Raw genomic sequence first — 24,247 nt, 5'->3', positions numbered from 1 at the left:
AGAGAGAAATAACAGACGGGATGAAGACTAAAGATAAGCGGGAAAGACAATGACTGAGTCTTGAGGGTTTTGTGTAAAATATCTATGTGGCATGCCACATAGATTATATATATTATGTATACCAAATATTATGTATGCATGTCATTTTCCAATTTTTATTGCAGGAACTAAGTGGCAGAGACTAACTATTGTTTATGAGAGGAATAAAAACCGAAAACCAATGTGATCTGAAAAATATGATTATTTCGGTTTAATTATCCAAACATATATGGTCTGATTATGAATTCTAAAATATCATAATCAAATCATTTCAAACATTTTTTGCTATATCTAAGGATAGGTCAAATTGATGCGCAAATCTTATACCAAAATTCTTTGAACTGACAATAAATCTTGAGACGCTCAAAACACACATCATCACATCACATACTCAAACACTCCTATTCTCAAGAGTCAAAATCAGCAGATTGTCCATCGCAAAAGACAACGAACACCCACCCATGAATTCGTGTAGTGTTGCACCTTTTCGACAAGGTAATTCCTAAAATTAAAAAGTGACGAGTCCAAATGGTGAAAATATGCTAAATGTCACAAAATAATGGGTGGAATATAAAATGGAGCACCAAAGTAAGCCTTATTTTTCGTAACTATTATCTGTTTCCAAATTTATGCACATGATAGTGGTCAATGAACTTTCTATACACCTAAAACAGTGTCTGGTCAGATCTCTATAGTCTATACACCTAAAACATGGAATTTGAAATCTCAAGATTAGGGAACTATTGCAGAAGCAAAATCCAGCTCCATATGTACATTTGATGAAACTCCCACAAGTTTTACTTCTTTATCACACCATCCTTCACAAATGGACAGCAACAGAGAAACGAATAGTATGCCTGCCAGAAAAGTTCTTCAATAAATCCACAACGAGTGCAATATACCCAATCATTCACCTACAACCTGTTAAAAAAGATGAAATAACACTTGTTTAGTAAATGGATCTACTGTTTCCAAAAATATTACATAAAAAATTCCATACGGAGATGATTCACAACAATAAACCGAATTGAACTCCTGCAATTATTTTGGCATTATCCTCATAAATTGATAGACGAACTGACAATGGTCTATTTATCTAGCAATAAACACTGCCTATAAATAGTCTAATTGGTTCTGCATATTATCCTCCTCCTTAGTCTTGCCTAACACAACCGACATAAAAGTATTTTCATTTTTTGTAAGAAAAAAAATACTGGAGGTTAGAGCATTTTCTTCATTATTTACGGGTTTAACTTTTGCCATTCGCAATAGAGATAGCTTTCTATAAAGAAATAATAAAATCAGCAAGCATGAACTTAAACCTCAACCTCAACAAGGATGCCCTATGCATGCGCTTATGAACAATTTTATGCATCATCAGTATATGCAAGGTTTATAATGGAGATCAGACAATCAAGATGAGATAGAAGATAAATAATATGGTTCCACCTAGATTATATAAACGACATGCTCTAACAAATACAAAAGTCAAAAGCTAAAGAATTCAAATGAAAAATGAAGCCATCGTCTACAAAATTGAACCTCTGGCCTCCCTGTAAATAGATTTAAGTTGCACAGATTAATACTAGAGGTCCATTCAAACTCCTGGGCCTAATATAAATGAAATGATCATCCAGATTAAAAAAGTAATGGGGCCAGAGTTCCTAAATTAAAGATGAAACAGTAATCATCTAGGAAAGATACAGAGGGCGGTTGTTGAGCAAGAAAAAGTGGAGGGGCATAAAAAGCTAAAGGAATAAAAGAAAATCTTGAACAAACATTTAGATGTCTAATATTTGATAGGTTTATATATCTGCAATTTCACTAAAGCAGGCATAAGTAACTTAAGATTATTGAATGGCAATTACGGTTAGGTTACATGGAAGGGGATGGAAATAAACCTGGTGAGTTAAATCTTAGCAACCCAATGGACAGATGAATATATTTCTCCAAAATAGAATTCAAGAGAAAGTGAGAAAAGATTAGATACAGATAAATTTTTAGGAGAAGGAGAAAAAGAGAAGTGTGAAGAAGATATTACGGGAATGAACCTCTAAAAGCAAAAAGCTTTTGCTTCTTCCTGCTTTGATTATCCAAACATTGTAAAAATTAGAAAAAAATATTTTTAAAAATATTAAAACTTCTACAAATTGGAGAAAAATAAAAGTTCAATACAGATATCCAACGCCCTTGTACCAGATTTACTTCCCAAAGTGTTTAAAAGTAATAAATTCAAAGGTTCAGTAGATGAATTTAATTAAGGCATGTGTGAATAGAATAGTTTGAGTCTCATGGTATGATCATTAAGCTTGTGAAACTATGTCCTAAATTTCTTTAAATTGTTTCCTTATCCTTTCATTGTCCTAATTTATTTATTTTTTTTATACAACTATCTCCATAATGGATAGCAAAAAACTTCCTGAAGAACCCTTTTAATTGTTATTATAAACATCATCTCTTTATTTTGACTGATAATGAAAATGATGATGTAGGACATTTTAATGTAACAAAAAGTTATTGGAGCATCTCATAGTTGAACACACGACGTTTTTTTCAGGGATAAGCTAACACCCAATATATCTAATGAGTTCAAGTCAGTGAGAACCTACTGGGACATTGTAGTATAGGATCTCAGGTGTCATAAAAAATTGAAAAATTCAATTCCATAGGCAACTTACAAGTCACAGAAATAGCGGTGCTGCAGTGCCTCATATGCGGTGATTCTTTGGTTCGGGTCCCAAAGAAGCATCTTCTGCAATGCATCTCAGAGAAACAGAGTAAGATTAGTTCCAAGATCACTTTTAGCATAAATCCTATCATTCTCCCTTCTAGGGAGGGGAACAGAAAGTTCTAGTTGTATCTAAGCAACTTACAGACAAAAGATCTAGTCCAACTGAATCAAGCCTTTCCACCTGACTTTTCAAACCCTGTTCAACAGATGGGGTCAAAAGGTAAGAACTACTGAACTACCAACCCTTAATATTCCTTAGAGACCAAAAAGAGATACTCCAAAGTCCAAACATCTTTTACCTGAGGAGTACTGGATGCCACTGAATGGAGAGTGGGTGCAAAACAAGACAAATGCGGCCAAGTAGTTTCATCTGGGACACCCAAAATTCTAAATGCAAAAGTAGTAGATAAGAAGGTGACGAAGAAAACCCATGATGCATTAATATATGTAAGTTGAAAGACACCTTTCAATGTGAGCAATTGAGCACAGTTCTCTATTATTCCAAAACAATTGTTGTCCTTCTCGCACCATCTCCGCAAAAATACATCCAGCAGCCCAAATATCAACAGGAGTTGAATATGTAGGTGCACGAAGAAGTTGCTCAGGTGCAGTATACTCATATGTGCACTCCTGGAGGATAAAACAATATGAAGCTAAGAAATGGGATATTCAATCATATAATCTATTTTTACCAGATAAAACAATAGTACAATATAAATCTCGAATAATTAAATTACTAATGTAGTGGGGCATAATCTATGCCATCCCAAAATGACAGCCAAGATCACTGAAACCATATATTTAGAGTTCAGAAAATTAAGTCCTAAGTTTTCTTTTAATACCCTTTCTCCTCTTCTCACAAATCCCAAGAATTAGTGGCAGCACCTCTTGCCTCATAGTTCTTCATCAGATGTTACCAGCCTACTAAAGATGGCAATGCCAGCAGCAAATCTACTGATATCTAACAACAGAAATTATTGATAATGTAATCTTAGAGACCGGATAAGCCAGAAATGCAAGTAGGAGAGATCAAACACAGATTACTCCAAAAAAAAAAAAAAAAGAAAAGTGCTGCCGATGGAATTAAGCTTATGATCGGATCCAGCTTTTATTTTGGGCTGAAAAGCACTTTTATAAGGCAAAATTGAAGAAGTCTAAAGATTTTACGGGCAATTTTGAGCCGGTTCCGGTGCTGTGAACCATGCCCATAACAGTAATTAGGCAATTAAGGCTCCCAAATCTTGTAAAGGGGGGTTTCTAGCATTTAATGGAAGTAAATAAAATTGGGACCAGAGTGGGAATTAAGTTTTAATAATACAATATTGAGACGAGAGAATTAAACCATAAGCTTCACACACACAGGTTTCCTTAGACGCCACACCAAAAAAGCTTGATTGCTTCACACAATCACAGAAAGTATAATCGCTGGTTTGTTCACCATACTAATTAAAAGATACTACAAGGATCTCATAGTCAAACAATGACCTAGACTTTTTGGACTTCTAGTCTTTGATTGGATCTCCTTTTTCTTTCAACTTATAAGTGTTTTTTGGAACTTGTTACATTGTAAGTAGTGCTAAAAGCACTTACAAGTTAAAAAGCAGATCCAAACAAAGCCCTGGTTCAACAGGTTTGAATTCAAATAAACTAAAATAAGAAAATTCTGAAGCTTCCTAAAGAAGCATAATAAAGACTCGATATCAACAACCATAGTCTAATCTATCTCCAAGCTACGTTTTTTTTTATCTTTACAGGTGGCAGAGATCAATACGCTTTTCAAGAATGAAGAACAAATGCACACACACATGATCACTATGCTAAAAAAATAGTAATGATAATAATAATATTACCGTATGTGTATAGGCCTCAGCTGGCTCATCAATATATCGAGCTAATCCGAAATCTGCAATCTTCACTTTCAAGGTCTTCTTATCTACGAGAATATTGCTTGGGCAGAAATCTCGATGAATGACCTTATTAGAATGCAAATAGCAGAGACCGCTCAAGATCTCGTACATTATCCTCTACACCCAAAAAGGAAAAGATAAAAGAAATGAAATTAAAATAAACAAAGAAATGAAATTAAAATAAACAAATAAATAGAATTATTCTTTTATCACATGAAGTCATGGCGTGCAAGTGCTAAAAGAACGTTACATATTACAAATATCAGCCAGCAAGATTTTTCCAATAAGCTTTCCTCATTAGAAAAATCGAAAGTAAACTTTTGCCTGATGAACATGAACTATGGATAATACTTAACTTAGCAGGAACTCAAACACATCAATCACAAGATATCACGCCCACTTTCACATGCATCTTCAACTAAAGGAAACCCAACTAGGATGGCTATCTTCCTCTCTGTCTCCCTTGTCTCTCCTCTCCCATATCTCCTACATTTTTATTTACTTATTATTGTCATTATTATTATTGAACTTGGCTGATCACATTTTCATTACCGTTTGATTGGTCATACTTTGTCAATGAATTCAACAGTACATAAATACATAGTACATATTTCAAGTTCATGACGGAATTTAACATAGGCATCTTTGAGTAGAAGAGTATAGTCAAGGTCAAAGGAGAGGGGCATTTGTGGCAGTGTTAAAAGGTTGAATTGGAGTTAAAGACAGGAATTTATTTAAAGCTATTTAACTTAACTCTGGTTGACCTACCCAATCCATGCAAACCACATAAACATCTTTTTCTCCTCTTCATAAATGTGTTGTGTCCCACTTATTCAAGGATATTACATGGTCAAACACGTACTATAATGATAGTATGACGTAGCAGCAGAATAATCAAACAAAGAAAATCACACCTTGCTGCCTTGTTGATTCTCACACGAGAGAATAGCCAAGAACACAAGAAAGCTATGCCTTGTTGATTCCCACGGGAATACCAAGTTGATAGAAGTTGAGAAACGTCTCACACTTTTATTCAATTAAAAGAAGCTCTCTTAAACAAACTATAAGAGAAACCAAACCTTCCTATAATTCTATGTGTAATAGGACATCAACACAAATTAAAGTAGACGTAAATAGAAAACAATTACAATGCAAAATAATAGGAAACTAGTTAACTTGAACTCCAAGCAATACTGGAAGTCATCCCTTGCGCCGATCAAAACGTGACATAAAAGAGAGAGCAATCCGTGCTGCATCATAGTATCTCTTTATTCCAGCATTGCATCAATCTAAAGCTAAAGCATATCCTTTTCCCCCATTACTAGAGAGAAACCTATTTTTTTTGTAATCTCTCACATGGCATCCCACACAAGCTATTTATTGAGCTTCACAAAGCCTACAAGAAGTGAAGAAATTCTTTTTTTTCATCTATATAAGAAAATGTATTGTCCTTATCACCCTATTGGCATAAGCGCTACAAGTTTTCCCTCAGGTGTCTACTATGAAACACCCACCTCCAAATACGATTTATTCTATATTCTCTCTAAAATAAAATAAAAAATATATATAAACTCGTTTGCACATATTAACAAAGCAAAATCAATTTATTGAAGATATCAAAAGTGCAAAAACCTAGGTTCATACTACATAATCATGGTTTCCTAATAAGAGTAAAATTTCAACAATGAAAACTAGGAGAGAAAGATGGGGCTGGTGAGAAACCGGCAAAAACTTCCATAACCTGTAAGGACCATAGACTAGTAACCCATTCTATATGCAGAAGCAATCTAATTATAAACATTTACATATTTACTTCTACTTACCCTAACTTAAGTATCTCCCTAGCCCTTTCGATTTTCACCATGGTCATTCACTCACCAGAGGTCTGGCCCCTGAATAACAAACTCTAAATAGGGGTTCAATCTATGAGCTATTTTATCTTCAAAGCTTCTTCCTCTTCCTTGAAATTATAATTATTAAAAATAAAGTATCTTATGCACCTCATGTCATTTACCACACTCCAGACCAAGAGCCTTACACTGATACAAGGGGTTATGAACAAGTGAATTGATTCGACATCACATAAGCAAACTAATGTTCAAAATATCATTTGCACAAAACAGTTAAGAAACAAGCTTATAACCATAATGATGCAAATGTTATTCGAGGCAAATTAGAGAAGTATTGCAAAAGAAGGGAAGAACCAAATTTGAAGGCATGTATTGTAATATGGCAAAATACTAACTCATAAATTGCATAGAAGATTAATTAGCTAATTCTAATTTATGTTTTATACTTTTATAGGGCAAGTTTTATAATTCCTGTTCGTAGCAGCTGTAAAATACACAGCTTGGTTAATCTTTATGGCTGCATCACTAACTTTGGATCAGGTTCATTGGGACCTTGATTTGTCTTTTGATTAGGCCCCAGAAATTACTTGGTCCTCAAATTTACCTGATCCAAGGTCGTTTTTGACCCCAAGTTTAGTTCCCTATGAATATGAAGATGTAATGGATTTTAGAGACATGGTGTCTTATTAAAAATATTTGCTATCTAAAACTTGTGATGCATGATACATCTATTCTTAGTGCGTGAGTATATAAAAGAACTGGGTGAGAGTGCCTAGGGAATATCTTTCCTCTCTTCTCCTCTAGCTATTCTCTCCCTACCAGCTGACTTTTGATTAAAGAACACCGTATCCATCCTCTTGCAACCATATACCAAGATTCCTATACCACTGCCAAACATCACTAGCAATTTTCATCACTTGTAGTAGTCAGTAATTCAAGGCTGTCCAGCCATTTCTTGTGCTGAAATTAAGAGATCATGCAACCTACAATAAATAACACATGCATGGTACGGCACACAGTCTGCTTTACCACCACCTTTTTGAAAATTATGTTGTTTCTTTTTTCCCTTATCCCTTAGGTATATCTATTTTGAAACCCCACCCAACCAAAACAACACAAACAGGAGAAGAAACTTTACTATATATCCACCAGCATGCCAACAACCTGAGAAGTCTCAAATGCAAAAGGGAAAAGGTATCTACTAAATGCATCTGTCACCACATCCCAATTCAAAGTGTTGCTCCATTTTAATTTTTTTATATACAGGCAAGGTGTTTACCTTTTGAATATAACCAAAAATAAAAGGAAATATATTAAGAAAATCACCTAGATCAACATCCATCCATCGTCCCAAAAATCACTCCAGAAAGTAGAAACTTTGAAATTTAAAATGTAGAAGATAATCTAATGTCATCAAATGCAAAACATGACAAAATCAGTATCAACAACACAAAAAGAAAGCAGAACTCTCGCCAACCAACCTTTATCAGATTCAGATCAGGTTTCTCCTCCATGATGAAATCAGCAAGGTCACAGTCCAAAAACTCAAACACAAGATACAAAGTACATCCGTCAATAATGACATCCAACAACCTGCCAAGGCAAGACCGGACTGGTTAGATTGGACAAAGAATCTTAACATAAGATCTTACCCCACGAATGAGAAAAAAAGAGGTCTTACCACATTAGTAACAAGAGCTTAATTGATGAAGCCACATGATACAGATGGCGAAAGCCCATAATTTTACACAAATTAAAAATGTAGATTCTGGATTGCATAATTTAGAATTTGGCTTCTGATTTTCCAAAACACAAGTTCATTGTGTAGGATCTTTGCATATTATAGTCCCAATTCACGAGGTCTTTTCCTAGCAAATTTGGGCCCTCGTTTCTGTGTATCTTCATCCTGAAGTTTTATCTACTTTACATTTGGGCTACATATTTGGTTGGGCATTTATCATGTGCATGAAAATCTAGAATGAAACCACAGAAGTGGCAACCTATTTAACCACTAAGCAGTCCAATCAATTGGTCAAAAAATTATCTATCTGATATTCTAGTTTTATCACACATGCACTGCACATGTATCCCAAATAAATTAAATATGAAATAAATTTAATTACGAATGATATTATACTGAGGAAACTCTCAATAGTTTAACCAATATGAATATAATGAAGATAACATCAACCACAAATAAAATAATTAAATAAATAAAATGACCACCAAGTTAAAAAGTAAAACGCCTCATTAGAGAAAAATATCTAACATAGCATGGTTGGTAAAAAGGTACAATTCGCAGTTTGGATCGAATGATTCTTTTACGGTTCACTTTGAAATCAGACATGCAATAATGGTTATTGAATTGTACCAATCGTGAACCAAATCATAATGAATCATGAACCAAGTCATAATGAATCGTGAGTTGTGACACAATTAACAACGATTTGTGTTGAAGGCTTCCAGTTACAATACTACTAGAATTTGTCATCAAAGAGCAACAAAAAAGTTTGCCCAAATTACAACAATATTTATTTGAATTGAAAATGTTAAAAGAATATATTGATACCCAAGCAACAAACATATATTGGTTCAACTAACTCAAATATATCCATGATAATTACTTGTGCTGATTTTTAAGACGTCAAAATGGGGATGTGAAACCACGTTCTTCACAATCAAACAAGCATCTCACAGACTAGACAACTTGATCCTCATAATGAATGACAACAACCACGTTATAGTATGTTATTTTATTTATTTTATGACAAGATATGTCTTCTATAGAAAAGATTAAACTTTCCTAAGGACCAATGCTATTTTAAACAATTCACGATTTGATTCAGTTCACAATTCATAGATGGGCCTGTCAATTCACGATTTAAACCTGGATTTGACAACCATGAATAACCTCAGAAATTGGAGACATGAAAAACTACAAAAATAAAATAAAATAAGTGGAGTAGGTCAATAAACAATCATCATAAAGTATGATATAATTTGATCAAATGCCAAAGCTGGTTCCACATGACACCAGTCTCTAATGTGGACTTCTTTTTTGCTCTTTTTGTTAAGGTAAGACATATGACATTCCAACATAAGTATAAATCAAACGAAAAAGAATATCCAAGTTCTTCTACCATTACATATGCAAGTTAATTTGATAAGGAGACATAGGAAAACGACCTAGAAATGTTCATCAGAATTTCAAAAACATGATGTTATTCTCAATTATTGGTAGAGAGATTTTGCTTACTTGACAATGCCGTTGTGGTTTAGTTCTCGAAGGATCGAGATCTCTCTCAATATGCGAGAAGGGAACCCATCAAATTCATTGAATATTTGGATCACTTTAACAGCCACATCACGTTGCTCCTCATGGTCATAATATTGGTAAACAATGCCAAATTGACCACTTCCAATCTCCTTTTTCAATTCGTACTGCCAGCCAAAAATTAGTAGCAAAATGGAGGGGAATAAGAATAACATCAAGAGAGATAAGGAAAAAGAAAAGACTAAAAAATACAAATAAAATGCACCTTGTCCATCTTTAGCAATGTAAATGCACACTCACGCTGCATGGATGGAAAGAGACAGAGAATGAGAAACCAAGAAGGCTTCCTTGTTTGAAAAGAAAAATAAACAGAAAACTATAACCCTTATCGAAAAAGCTGTGGAAAAGTGAGGAAAAACCCTTGTCGGAACCTTTAGAAGGGAACGTACAGTTTGGTTTTGGGGGAGCCCGACAGGGTAACCCTCAAATACTTTACTTTCTTGAATTGAGAATTTTCCTTTTCCCGGGAACCAAAAAGTTGTGCACCTAGAAACAAGTAAAAAAGCATACCCAAAGGCTCAAACCGAAGCAGGTGCTTGATTGACGATTAAAGAACAAGAGCTTGAGCGGCGTAGTAGTCCCTATGGCAGAAGTAGTCCATTGCTTTTTAACAGTCAAAAGATCACGAGGTCTTATTCTTGAAGGCGTCAATTCAAGAATCGAAGGAGGAGGAGTTTTTGGGCCAAATTGATCTGAAGGAGTTCTTGCAGCAAGGAATCGAAGGTGGAGGAGGTCTCCGGTGTTAATGGTTGACGTAGTGATCGCGGCTATGCAGGAAAACAGGATGAAGGACAGAAGGAGATCGACGGAAGGCGAGAGGGTTTAGAGGGTCGTGAAGAAGAAAATTGATGGGGTAAGAGCATCCACAATGGGAAGAATTTGAAGTACTTGAGATTGAGATGATACTTTCTTGATAAGTTAAGTGTTAGATGTTCACAATGGGTATAATGGAGTGTATTTCAAGTACTTGAAATATTACTTTTTTGATAAATATAGTGCTACATACACACAATGGGTGAAAAATTACACTTGAAAATTTAGTTGTGGAAAAAGGATACTTGAGAGTTGGAGTATGTATATAGTTGATGAATAGTGAAGAGAGAGGTGATGAATAGTGAAGAGAGAGGTGATGAAAAGGAAGAGAGAGATGATAAAAAGGAAGAAAGAGAAGATGAAAAGAAGAGAGAGATATGAAAAAGAAGAGAGAGATGATAAAAAGGAAGAGAGAGAAAATAGAGAAAGTGAGTATGAAGTGTTGGAATGTATGGAGTGTTGATGAATAATGTATATTGTGGGATTCACTCATCTAATTAAATTGTGCCACGAAGGATAGATGAGAAGAGAGAGAATGATTTTGAAGTGCTGGATATTTGGTGCATCACTGTGGATGCTCTAAATAGGGTTTCTCAAAATTAAGAAAACATCAAAACAATAATCTCCAATATAAATTTATTTTAATGTGAGTATTACGTCTTTGATATTTAATATTATTATTATTATTTTGTAAAGCAATAATTTTCTACATTAATTATTTTATATATTAATATTATTTATAGATAAATATTTTATGTAAATATTATAAACTTTTTTAATAAAAATTATGCTTAAGCTTAATTATTTTAATTTATCAAATTATAAATTGTTTAGTTGTAATTTTTAATAGATAAAATTTATATTTTAAAAATATTTAAATTTTAAAAATACAAATAAAATATATTTTACACAACTTAACCGCTTAACACAGTTAACAACTCTACCAAACACCTCCTCACAGCTTATTTCAGAGTTTTAAGCTCAGTTTTATATTCACAGCTTAACAGTTAGCGTTGAAAATCAATACAACCGCTCTCCCAAACACACACAATATTATTTGGATTTGTTTTTCCATCCAAATCTTTCAAGATTTTTTTTGGATTTTTTTAATTGTTATTATTTTTAAATATTTCAATTTTTACTATATTTTAATTGTTACGTCATAATTTTAAATATATTTGATTTTAATCTTCTAACAACTATTTAAAATTACACAATATATTGGTAAGGAGTTGAGACGCTAATTAAGTTAGAGTAATCAAGTAATTTAGACACTAATTAAGTTAGAGTAATCGAGTAATCTAGACAGATGAATCAATATCCAATTCGATTCAAACCAATAGACGCCTATTCTATTCAGTGCGAGTAGTCTAGATAGATGAAAAATCTCCCTTAAATATCCAGATCTAAAAATTGGCTTTCCTCTTTCGATCATTAACCGTCTCGAGTTATACTCTGCTTAACTACACCAGAGAACTAGAGAAGATCATCAACGAGGATGAAGCAATTGACAAATCAATATCCCAATAACTTTGCTGCAAAACTTTCCTGAAAAAAATTTACGACCAACTGTCAAGGGAGGCATGCGATGAATGGTTGTTTCAGGTTAGTTAATCACAAAATACTCATCTTATTAATGTCAGAGATGAAGGCAATGACCAAGTCGTCGTTGTTGTTTATGCTCTTTTATGTGTCCTCACCTTCAAATTCTACCATCATCATTTAATGATTTTGTTGTTTTTTTTGATATATTCTATCTAATTTCTTTATAGCATAACTCAACAAGATTAACTGAAAAATTAGGTCCCTTACTCATATTCATTGCTTTGTTCATTTAATACGTTTATAGCTAGAGGAAGTTAAAATTGAATAATACATATTTTCCTTTATTGATTATACTATATATAATTTCTCACAATTGAACAAAAGACCACTTTGTCTAATTTTCATGAGCAAAATCTAGATATACTTGGCTTCTCCAAGTTTTATTTTTTGGGGAACTCTTAAGGTCCCTATCTCATTTGTTGCTTTTGTTCATCAATCATCATGCACACCCTTTTTAATGGAGTTTGATGTTTAGGTACCTTTATAAATTAATTTATCCATTAAGTCTTTTGAACTGTGTTTCTTCTCTTTTTAATTATGTGCTCTTACCATTGATATATTTTCAATTTTACTCATTGTCAATTAATGATTTTGTTGTTTTTTGGGTTAAGTATCAAAAAAACCCATTTACTATACAAAACCGCTCAATTGAGCCTTTCTACTTTTTTTTCGGCCCAACTATGCCCTTCTACTTTTGAGAATGGGTCCGGTCACGTTAGCCCCTGATGCTAACTAACGTTAATTTCTGCTGATGTGGCATTTTCTTTTCCTTTGTGTATTTTTCATTAATTTCTTTAAAAAATACTTTACAAATGACATGACATAGTATTAAAAACCCAGTTCAATGAAAGATAAAACCATTTTGAAGAAAATCAAAAACCTACATCTGCGAGGAAGATTGTCGCACAGAGAGTTGCCAAGTTCGATTGGCGAAGATGGTCATCACTGCATCCATTTTGCTCCGATTTGGGTTTCATTTGAATCGTCTGTCTCTGATTGAAGCAAGGTATGGATTGTATCCTCAGGTATTAGGTTATTAATTTGGGAGAAAGGGTTTCTACTTGGGGTTAGGATTTTGTTTGGCTTCAATCTCATCCATTATTCGATCTTCCACAATGTAACGGCCCGACCCACTAAAGCCCAATCTCCCCACCAACCATCGAACTTGGCCCATACCAAGCCCAACCTGGCAGTTCCCAATCCCTTCCGGCCCATACCAGAAAAGATTGGACAATAGTTTAAGGTCTGCAGCGCATTATATTCTGCACCCAGGGACCTTCCTTGGCCGATGTGGTATTTCATCACAGAACAGTAACCCCCACAACTCGCCTCATATGACGCAGAGCAGGGCATCACAGTCCACCCCCCATAGGAGCCCACGTCCCCGTGGGTCACGCCAGACACGGGCACCGCGCCCCGGCTAGACGCAAGGGACGAAACCCACATACCCACCAAGGTCGGCTCCGATACCAACTGTAACGGCCCGACCCACTAAAGCCCAATCTCCCCACCAACCATCGAACTTGGCCCATACCAAGCCCAACCTGGCAGTTCCCAATCCCTTCCGGCCCATACCAGAAAAGATTGGACAATAGTTTAAGGTCTGCAGCGCATTATATTCTGCACCCAGGGACCTTCCTTGGCCGATGTGGTATTTCATCACAGAACAGTAACCCCCACAACTCGCCTCATATGACGCAGAGCAGGGCATCACAGTTAACTGTAACGGCCCGACCCACTAAAGCCCAATCTCCCCACCAACCATCGAACTTGGCCCATACCAAGCCCAACCTGGCAGTTCCCAATCCCTTCCGGCCCATACCAGAAAAGATTGGACAATAGTTTAAGGTCTGCAGCGCATTATATTCTGCACCCAGGGACCTTCCTTGGCCGATGTGGTATTTCATCACAGAACAGTAACCCCCACAACTCGCCTCATATGACGCAGAGCAGGGCATCACAGTCCACCCCCCTTAGGAGCCCACGTCCCCATGGGTCACGCCAGACACGGGCACCGCGCCCCGGCTAGACGCAAGGGACGAAACCCACATACCCACCAAGGTCGGCTTCGATTCCAACTGTAACGGCCCGACCCACTAAAGCCCAATCTCCCCACCAACCATCGAACTTGGCCCATACCAAGCCCAACCTGGCAGTTCCCAATCCCTTCCGGCCCATACCAGAAAAGATTGGACAATAGTTTAAGGTCTGCAGCGCATTATATTCTGCACCCAGGGACCTTCCTTGGCCGATGTGGTATTTCATCACAGAACAGTAACCCCCACAACTCGCCTCATATGACGCAGAGCAGGGCATCACACACAATCTATCGAAATGACACCAAAGAAGATGAGAGCTATTCGGTCAAGGAAAGTGATCGAGGAGGAAAACGAGATATATTCGTCCAGTAGCCAAGATGGCGACAACAACTCTGAAGGAGAAGAAGAATTTCTCCCTGGAGACGACTTTTCTGAGGATGATGAGGAACTAGTAGTTGCTAGGGAGAAAGTGAAAAATTACAAGAGGGGATGGAAGGGTGTAGCTCTATTGTAGGAAAGTGAGGAAGAATGAGAGCATGAAGAAGTACAAGCTGAAGGTCAAGTTCATGTACAAGCAGGTGGTCAGGTTGGTGAACAAGCTGGTGATAATGATGTTGTTGGGGGTTTAGCTGAGGAGCATGCTTTTTATGATGGTGAGAGTGATAAAGGCCCAGACAGTGATTATTTAGACTCTTCTAATCTAGAAAACTACATAGATAGCATAGATGAGGATCAAGAGTTGAGGGATGATACCATCAGAAAGAGAAGTAGATTTACACGATTCAAAAGGGAGAAAGGTATTCCTAAATTTGAGCTTAGTATGTTGTTTACTAGTAATGATTATTTCAAGGAAGTTGTTAGCAATTACGCTATTGTGGGTTGGACTGATATTCGATTCACAAAAAATGAACCCAGTAGATGTAGAGCTAAATGTAAAGGAGTTGTAGATTGTCCATGGTTGATATTTGCATCACATAGCAAATTGGTTGATAGTTTTCAGATTAAGACATATGTTAGTGAACATACATGTCAACCAAAAAGAGGGTTAAAAAGGTTAACTTCAAAATACCTTACTAAGAGGTTTCATGGTTTCATTTCAGCACATCCTGTCATAAAAATTAGATATATTAAGCCCTTTATGGAACAATCTTTGGAATTTGATGTATGTTTAAATCAATGTAATAGGGTGAGGAAAAGTGTGTTGACTCAATTAGCTGGTTGCTGTGAAAAAGAGTAATGCACAATTAACGGATTATGCTGAGGAGCTGGTTTTGTCTAATCTTGGTAGTACAGTTTCTTTGTTGACTAATAGGCAGGAATATGGACCACTTATTCAGAAGAAGTTGATAAATAATGTAACAGAGAGCGACTTTTGGGTGTTAGAATGGAATGGAATGGAGGTAGAAGCTATGAAGTGAAAAATGGGAGAAGTTAGTTTGTGGTTAAATTAGGGATGGAACCTACACATGTGGTGCATGGCAGATTTCTAGGATTCCATGTCCACGTGCTATACGTACCATACATACCAATGGTGAGAAGCCTGAGGATTATCTTGCACTTTGGTATAAGAAAGAGACATACTTGAGGGCATACCAATTCCCAATTGAACCAATCAAAGGAGAAAATATGTGGCCAAGAGTGCTCTGGATCATGTACTACCTCCTAAGTTGAGAAGGATGCTAGGGAGACCCAAGAAAAAAAGAAGAGGAGAACAACATAAGATTGTCACCAAAACCAAACTGTCAAGGGAAGGGAGGCCTATGACTTGCAAGGTGTGTCATGGCAAGGGGCATAATGCTAGGAACAAGGCATGTCCTGGTAGGATTGGCTCCACTAGCCAAGCTAGTGACATAACTGTAAGAAGTACACAAAGGATGACAAGGCAAACCACTCAAACTCAAGCATCTCAAACAAGTGCTACTGAGAGTAGTGCTATGGCATCACAAGTAATGCAAGTAGGAGGTAATAAACCAATGCAGGGACTACCTACCAGGCCTAGGTATGTCAGCCCAACCTGAAATAGCTCGTTCAATTCTGAATATAAGTATGTTATTTTGCATTTATTCATGTCTATGGTGTATTGTATATTCATGTTTAAAATGCCAAAAACTGACTTCCATGGCAAAGGTGGTTGACCATGGAAGTGGGAGTATAAATTTGAAGCAGAAAAACTCAGATGCAGAGCAAAGCTGAAGAAGTGTGTTTGTTGTGTTTTTTTGGAGTGTGTTTGTTATGTTTTTTGGGTTTGCTTTGACGGACCAGAATGTATTTTGTATGGCTGTTGTTTATGGATGATGTTTAAGGATTATGTTTATGGATGATGTTTGAATGTTTCTGTAATATCCTGGTCTAATTTTACACTATTCATAGTATCTTCTCGTGGTGGTTGAGGTGGAGGGAACCTCTGTGTTGGTGAACCGGTATTTGAAGGAGTAAAAAAAATTAAATTGTGATAAAATTATAAAAATATTTTTAATAAATGGGGAATTTTAAAGGAAAATTTTTAAAGTAAGAATTACTTAAATCGGATTTAAGTTTGATTTGTTATGAATTTTTGAAGTTAATTATAACAATTTAGTTAGGGGCGTTTTTGACAGATGGGTGTTTTGGTAAGTCAAAGATATTATAAAAGAAAAATTAAAATGAAAAAAACTTACGTAGTTTTTTTCCTGTTCTTCCTTTCCTCTCGCGTGTATTTGTTCTTTACTATTCATTTTCCGAGTCCGACGACAGTGAGCGACACCACCGGTATCAAAAGAAGCGTATTGACGAGACGAGTATAACCCAACTTGAATCACGTCGATCGGAGTTGTGGTTAGGGAGATATCGGAGTTTGAAGTTCCGAATTCCTCGGATTTCTTTTGGTCGATCCGGCCGATTCCGGCAACGGTTTGACGTGTTTCAGGTACCTATGAGTTTATCTCATCGAGTTCTTCAATTTGATATAAGATTTGACAGGTTTGGGTGGTCGGATCGCCGGCGATGGGGTTAAATGGGTTTCCGGCGAGTTGACCGAGTCAGGCCGAGTTGACTCGGTTGACCGGCGAGTTGACTCGGCTGGGTACTATTTGACCCGATTTGACCCGGTCGGGTACTATTTGACCCGGTTCGATACTATTTGACCCGGTTACTATTTGACTATTGACTTTGACTCGGTTACTATTTATACGTTGACTTTGACCAGTACTATTTGGCCGTTGACCATAGTTGACCGACCGTATTTTTACAGTATTTACATATATCGTGTTTTTCGGTGTAGACGGTGGTCACGGTTGAGATTCGGAGCGGGTTAACTTTTGGAGTTAGGGGTTGTCTGGGACGCGTGCTTGGTTTTAGCACTCTGATTTCCAGGTAGGGGTTTCCTTACTCTTGCATGTGACCTATTTTGCATGTTGATTTATATTCCCTGTTATATATATCACTGTTGGTATGTTTTCTGAGAGTGAGGTGATTGGAGGTGTTGGATGTGGATGTGGATATGGATGTGGATGTGGATGTGGATTGTGGGCCCATATAGGCGCCCAAATGATCATATATGGATTTCTGATGGATGATATATACATATACAAACCGGATATATACCGGTGGACCGTCTGAGATGGGGTGCATCACAGGGGACGCCCTCTGGTGTAGGCTATGCTATCGGGATACCCGATCCTCATCCAGTTTCGGTGTGGACCTGGATTGGGAGACACCCTACGGGGATTAGGGTGGGTCCAGGGGTGTGATGGATTGTTGGAGATTGATGTGGTGATTACAGTGTTGGATAGCCTTATCGGCTACCATTTCACTTGATTGGATTGGTGTATGGATTTCTGGAGACCAGTGTTGGTGGTTCCAGTGTTGCTTAGCTTTATCGGCTATTGTGCTATTTGGTTGACTTACTGATGGATGTATATTTCCTGTATTGCATACTATGCATTTCATTTCTTGATTTATCATTATTATTTATGGATATTGGCGTTTCCTCTCTACGCCCTACTGAGCTTTGTGGCTCACCCCTCTTCTTTATCCCCTTTCAGGTGAGTTGGATGTAGTTGATGGCGGTCAGCAGCGGGATGCGTGAGCTGGTGTGTAGCCTTGGGCTGACTCTTAGTGGGCGTGGGAACTTTTTGTATTGTATTTGTATATACTATACGGTTTGGTATCGGGTAGATATGTTTTATTATTTCGCTGTTGTATATGTACACAGGTGGATGTACTTGGTGGATAGTATGGTGGTTATTATTATTATTATTATTATTATTATTATGTCTGTTGGGTTTAGTCGTAGATTTGGGATCTGGTTCGGGGGATGGGGTGTCCCCTGCCGGTCACGTGCCTGTGGTATAGGTATACTTCGGTATATCTTAGGAGAGAGGGGCGTGACAGTTTGGTATCGGAGCCGACCTGGTGGGTATGTGGGTTTCGTCCCTCACGTCTAACCGGGGCGCGGTGCCCGTGTCTGGCGTGACCCACGGGGACGTGGGCTCCTAAGGGGGGTGGACTGTAATGCCCTGCTCTGCGTCATATGAGGCGAGGTGTGGGGGTTACTATTCTGGATGAAATACCACATCGGCCAGGGACGAGTCTTGGGTGCAGAATATAACACGCTGCAGACCTTAAACTATTGTCCAATCTTTTCTGGTATGGGCCGGAAGGGATTGGGAACTGCCAGGTTGGGCTTGGTATGGGCCAAGTTCGATGGTTGGTGGGGAGATTGGGCTTTAGTGGGTCGGGCTGTGACAGTTTGGTATCGGAGCTGTAGGTTTAGAAACTTACAGTGGTTAGGTTACCTAGGTTATTTTGTTGGCTACACATCATGCGTTTCCCGGCTGACCTGGTGAGTTTTTATTTTTGGTGTTTCTTGCTTTAGATTTATGTATACATGTGTTATATTTTCCAGATATGGTTGACACACGTAGTAGTCGGGTGCGAGGATATGGACGGGGTAGAGGAGAACATGAGGCGGTTGAGCCTCAGGGGGTAGATGAGGTGGGTATGCCTGAGGTGGCTCCATTAGAGCGGGGGTGAGGACGGAGAGGTAGGGGTGCGAGACGCGGTAGGGGCGGAAGACGTGGGAGAGGTGGGGGCAGGCAGCGAGTGTCTATAAACCCAGTAGATGATATTAGAGAGGATCAGGAGGGATATTTAGCACCACAGGGGGTAGAGGCTGTCGTTACTACTTTACGACAGGAGGTTCGGGATGTTACTGAGTTGGTACGAGCTCTTCGGCAGACTGTTACAGGACTTGTGACACAGATGACTGCTCCAGTCCCAGTTGCATTACAGGCTCCTGTTGAGGTTCCAGCACAGGTTCTGGCTTTGGGTGAGTTACAGGAGGGTGTAGGACAGATTGTGGAGGCACAGGTAGCTCCTTTTATGATTGATACGTCGATCAAGGAGCTAGCAGAGTTACGAAAGACAAATCCTCCGGTATATAGGGGAGTGATAGATCCAGTGGCAGCAGAGGAGTGGGTTCGCCAGTTGCGCAGGAAGATGACTTCCTTACGGATTCCTGAGGAGAGGAGGGCTTTATTAGCTGCTGAGTTTCTGGAGGGGGAGGCTTTTACATGGTGGGACGTGATGACAGTTAGTCGGGGCAGAGAGGGCATGCCCTGGGCAGAGTTTGAGACTGCTTTTCTGGCACAGTATGTACCACAGACAGTGCGTGTTGCTAAAGCTAAAGAGTTTCTTGAGTTGATTCAGTCTCCGGACATGACAGTGACACAGTATCAGGCTCGTTTTGAGGAGTTAAGGCGATATGGGGAGGAGTATATTTGTACAGAGGAAAAGAAGATATTGAGATTTAGGAGAGGGTTGTCACCAAAGATTTCACCTCATTTGGCGGCTCAGACTATCATCACCTATCATGAGTGTATTGATAAGGCACTTGGAGTGGAGAGGACTTTAGTGGAGATTAAGGATTACTGGGAGATTCATAAAAGAAAGCTTGAGAGTTCTACATCTGCTACTGGCGAGAGTAGTCAGCACAGACAGAGTACTGATACTCGGGGCAGCAGCAGAGTCAGGGACAGGGTTCTCAGAGTTGGAGGCAGGGTTACCAAGGACCCAGGCAAGAACAGCAGGGTTCTAGACAGGTTCAGCAGGGGCAGAGACAGGGTCAGCAGAGGCGAAGATTGGATCAGCATGGTCAGGCTCCGAGACGGGATCAGCAGCTCCAGCATTGTTATGCTTGTGGTCAGGTGGGCCATATGATTCGGGATTGTCCTAATCTGTTATGTTTCCAGTGTGGATTGCCAGGACGTATGAGGAGAGATTGTCCACAGGGTAGAGGATTTGCACCGCTAGTACCTGGAGGTCAGAGAGCTCCAGCTCCAGCACCAATTCCGATACAGAGGGGTCCTGCAGGACGGGGTAGGCCACTAGTTCAGCAGCAGCAGTGGCAGGTTCAGAGAGGTGGAGTGTATGCACTTAGGCCTGATGTGGTTCCAGTAGAGCGAGATCACCTGGGAGGTAGGTTTCTCTTATTCAGTTCTTGGGCACGTGTTTTGTTTGACACTGGTGCTACTCATTCATTTATTTCTGCATCATTTGCTGAGACATTGGGTTTGGAGATTATGGGAGTGGCGAGGAGATTTATAGTTGATTCACCACTAGGATCAGGTACCGTGATTAGTGGTGTCTGTAGGGACTGTGTATTTAGTTTCTCAGACCATGAGTTTAGAGCAGATCTGTTTGTGATGCCATTTACTGATTTTGATGTTATTCTTGGATTGGATTGGTTGACTGAGTATGAGGCGGTTATAGAGTGTGCTGAGAGGAGGATTACACTGACCACACCTACGGGGAGGGTTAGATTTCGTGGAACGAGATTGCTTCCGTGTCCACATTTTCTAGATAATCCTCAGTACATCGATTGTGTTATAGCGGGTTTGATTACTTCAGCGTCTAGGAAGGATTCTTCGAACCCTATACCGGTTGTGGAGCATTATATGGATGTTTTTCCTGATTATTTACCGGGGTTGCCACCGCAGAGGGAGATTGATTTTGTCATTGAGTTGTACCCGGGTACAGATTCGATTTCTATACCACCGTATAGGATGGCACCAGCAGAGCTGAAGGAGTTGAACACTCAGTTGACAGATTTACAGAAGTTGGGATTTATCAGACCGAGCACTTCACCTTGGGGAGCACCTGTTTTGTTTGTGAAAAAGAAGGATGGTACGATGCGTATGTGTGTGGACTACCGGCAGCTGAACAGGGTGACAGTAAAGAACAAATATCCATTGCCGAGGATTAATGATTTGTTTGATCAGTTGAGAGGTAGTCATTATTACTCCAAGATTGATCTCAGATCGGGGTACCATCAGTTGAAGATTAGAGAGGAGGATATTCCAAAGACAGCATTTCGCACACGGTTTGGCCATTATGAGTACTTGGTTATGCCATTTGGGTTAACCAATGCACCTGCAGCGTTTATGGATTTGGTGCACAGGGTGTTTAGACCATATCTGGATCAGTTTGTGATTGTGTTCATTGATGATATATTGGTTTATTCAGCCACTGAGGAGGAACACATTAGACACTTGAAGATTGTGTTGCAGACGCTCAGAGAGCATAGATTGTATGCCAAGCTGAGTAAATGTGAATTTTGGGTGACTCAGGTGAGATTTTTAGGGCATGTGATTTCTCAGGAGGGTATAGCGGTGGATCCAGTGAAAGTAGAGGCAGTGGTGGCATGGAGGAGACCGAAAAATGTAGGAGAGATTCGCAGTTTCCTGGGATTAGCAGGTTACTATCGACGTTTTATTGAGGGATTCTCGCGGATTGCAGCACCGATGACACAGTTGACTCGGAAGGATACTCCATTTGCGTGGACAGATGTGTGTGAGCAGGCATTCCAGGAGTTGAAGACTCGACTCACTTCACCTCCAGTGTTGGTGATACCCGATAGGGGTATTGGTTATCAGGTATATTGTGATGCTTCAGGAGTTGATTTGGGTTGTGTGTTGATGCAGCAGGAGAGAGTGGTTGAGTATGCTTCACGTTTGTTGAAGCCGCACGAGAGGAATTATCCCGTGCATGATTTGGAGTTGGCTACGGTAGTGTTCGCACTTAAGCAGTGGAGATATTATCTTTATGGAGAGAGGTTTGAGGTATTTTCGGATCATAGAGTCTCCGGTACTTGTTTACACAGTGAGATTTAAACCAAAGACAGCGTAGATGGATGGAGTATCTTGAGGACTTTGATTTTACTTTACAGTATCATCCGGGCAAGGCCAATGTGGTGGCTGACGCCTTGAGTAGGAGATTGATTGCAGCTCGATTGGCTATTCAGGAGTTTGGGTTAGTGGATACACTTAGTCAGTATCAACTAGATGTGGAGGAGCGTAGAGATGTACTGAGTTTACAGAGTTTGATTGCTCGTCCAACCCTGGTACAGAGGGTGTTGGATGCACAGTTGGGGGATGCATTATTTTATGACATTGAGGATATGGAGGGATGGGTTAGAGGCACTGATGGTGGAGTCAGATTCAGAGGCAGATTAGTGGTTCCAGAGGACACTGAGTTACGCGAGGAGATACTTCAGGAGGCACATTACTCCCGATTTGCGATGCATCCTGGTGCTACTAAGATGTATCGAGATTTACGGAGGCAGTATTTGTGGAGTGGCATGAAGAGAGATGTGGCACAGACTGTGACTCGATGTCTTACCTGTCAGCAGGTAAAGGCAGAGCATCGACGACCTGCTGGATTATTGCAACCGCTTCCATTACCTGAATGGAAGTGGGAGCATATCACTATGGATTTTGTGATGGGTTTACCTATGACTCCGCGGAGACATGATGCGGTTTGGGTTGTTGTGGATCGGTTGACAAAGACAGCTCATTTTATGCCTATTTGTCAGATAGATTCGATTGAGTCGTTGACGAGATTATATGTACGAGAGATAGTCCGATTGCATGGGGTACCGTTGAGTATTGTATCTGATCGGGATCCCAGATTTACTTCACGGTTTTGGGGCAGTTTTCAGGATACTTTGGGGACAAAACTGAACTTCGGTACAGCTTTTCATCCGCAGACTGATGGACAGAGTGAGCGGACTATTCAGATTCTAGAGGATATGCTTCGGGCTTGTGCGATAGACTTTTGAGGAGATTGGGAGACTCATATTCCTTTAGTGGAGTTTGTGTACAACAATAGCTATCAGAGTAGTATTCAGATGGCACCGTTTGAGGCATTATATGGGAGACCTTGTAGATCACCGTTGTGTTGGTCAGAGGTTGGAGATAGACCATTATTGGGTCCAGAGATGGTGCAGCAGACTACTGAGGTGGTGACAGTGATTCGACAGCGGCTTCTGACAGCTCAGTCACGTCAGAAGAGTTACGCGGATAGGAGACGTAGACCTCTAGAGTTTCAGGTGGGGGATCATGTTTTCCTGAGGGTTAGTCCTCGTAGAGGAGTACAGCGGTTTGGGAGAGCGGGGAAGTTATCCCCTAGATTTATAGGGTCATTTGAGATTTTGGAAAGAGTGGGGACGGTAGCTTATCGATTAGCATTACCCCCACAATTGTCAGGAGTACATGGGGTATTTCATGTGTCTATGTTACGGAGGTACCATAGGGACCCTTCTCATATATTAGATTGGTCTACCTTGGAGATTGGTGAGAACGCTACTTTCGAGACACGTATTATTAGGATTACGGATAGACAGGAGAGGCGACTACGGTCGAAGACCATACCCTTGGTTAAGGTGATATGGCAACATTATGGAGTGGAGGAGACGACTTGGGAGTTGGAGTCGGATATGCATATGAGATTTCCGGATTTATTTACTACCTACGTATGATTTAATTTCGGGGACGAAATTTTCTTAAGGGGGGAAGGATGTAATATCCTGATTTGTTATGAATTTTTGAAGTTAATTATAACAATTTAGTTAGGGGCGTTTTTGACAGATGGGTGTTTTGGTAAGTCAAAGA

The 24,247-nt window shown here is 39.1% G+C and overlaps 1 protein-coding gene across 1 annotated transcript; it reads right to left on the bottom strand.

Moving 5' to 3' along the window:
* Positions 1 to 588: 588 nt before the first annotated feature.
* LOC119998402 (cell division control protein 2 homolog) lies at positions 589 to 10,712 on the bottom strand. Its single transcript, XM_038845729.1, has 10 exons — positions 10,372 to 10,712; positions 10,067 to 10,102; positions 9,784 to 9,968; positions 8,009 to 8,120; positions 4,621 to 4,794; positions 3,234 to 3,400; positions 3,070 to 3,157; positions 2,913 to 2,966; positions 2,718 to 2,791; positions 589 to 960 (listed from the first exon to the last, which is right to left on the bottom strand). Exons 2-10 carry the CDS (start codon positions 10,073 to 10,075, stop codon positions 954 to 956), a joined length of 870 nt encoding a protein of 289 aa, XP_038701657.1. The 5' UTR covers positions 10,076 to 10,102; positions 10,372 to 10,712; the 3' UTR covers positions 589 to 953.
* Between the last annotated feature and the right edge of the window lie 13,535 nt (positions 10,713 to 24,247).

The sequence above is a fragment of the Tripterygium wilfordii genome, chromosome 5 (assembly GCF_013401445.1).
Source record: "Tripterygium wilfordii isolate XIE 37 chromosome 5, ASM1340144v1, whole genome shotgun sequence".
NCBI classification, from domain to species: domain Eukaryota; kingdom Viridiplantae; phylum Streptophyta; class Magnoliopsida; order Celastrales; family Celastraceae; genus Tripterygium; species Tripterygium wilfordii.
Note: the sequence above shows the minus strand (reverse complement) of the source record. Positions and strands in the feature narration are given on the sequence as shown.

What these genes read in the sequence shown, in the direction of transcription:
- LOC119998402 (XM_038845729.1), bottom strand. An exon ending in TCAATTGCTCACATTGAAAG is followed by an intron (nt 3,158 to 3,233) that starts GTGTCTTTCAAC and finishes TTTTGCATTTAG; the next exon opens with AATTTTGGGTGTCCCAGATG. An exon ending in TTGGACTAGATCTTTTGTCT is followed by an intron (nt 2,792 to 2,912) that starts GTAAGTTGCTTA and finishes GATGCATTGCAG; the next exon opens with AAGATGCTTCTTTGGGACCC.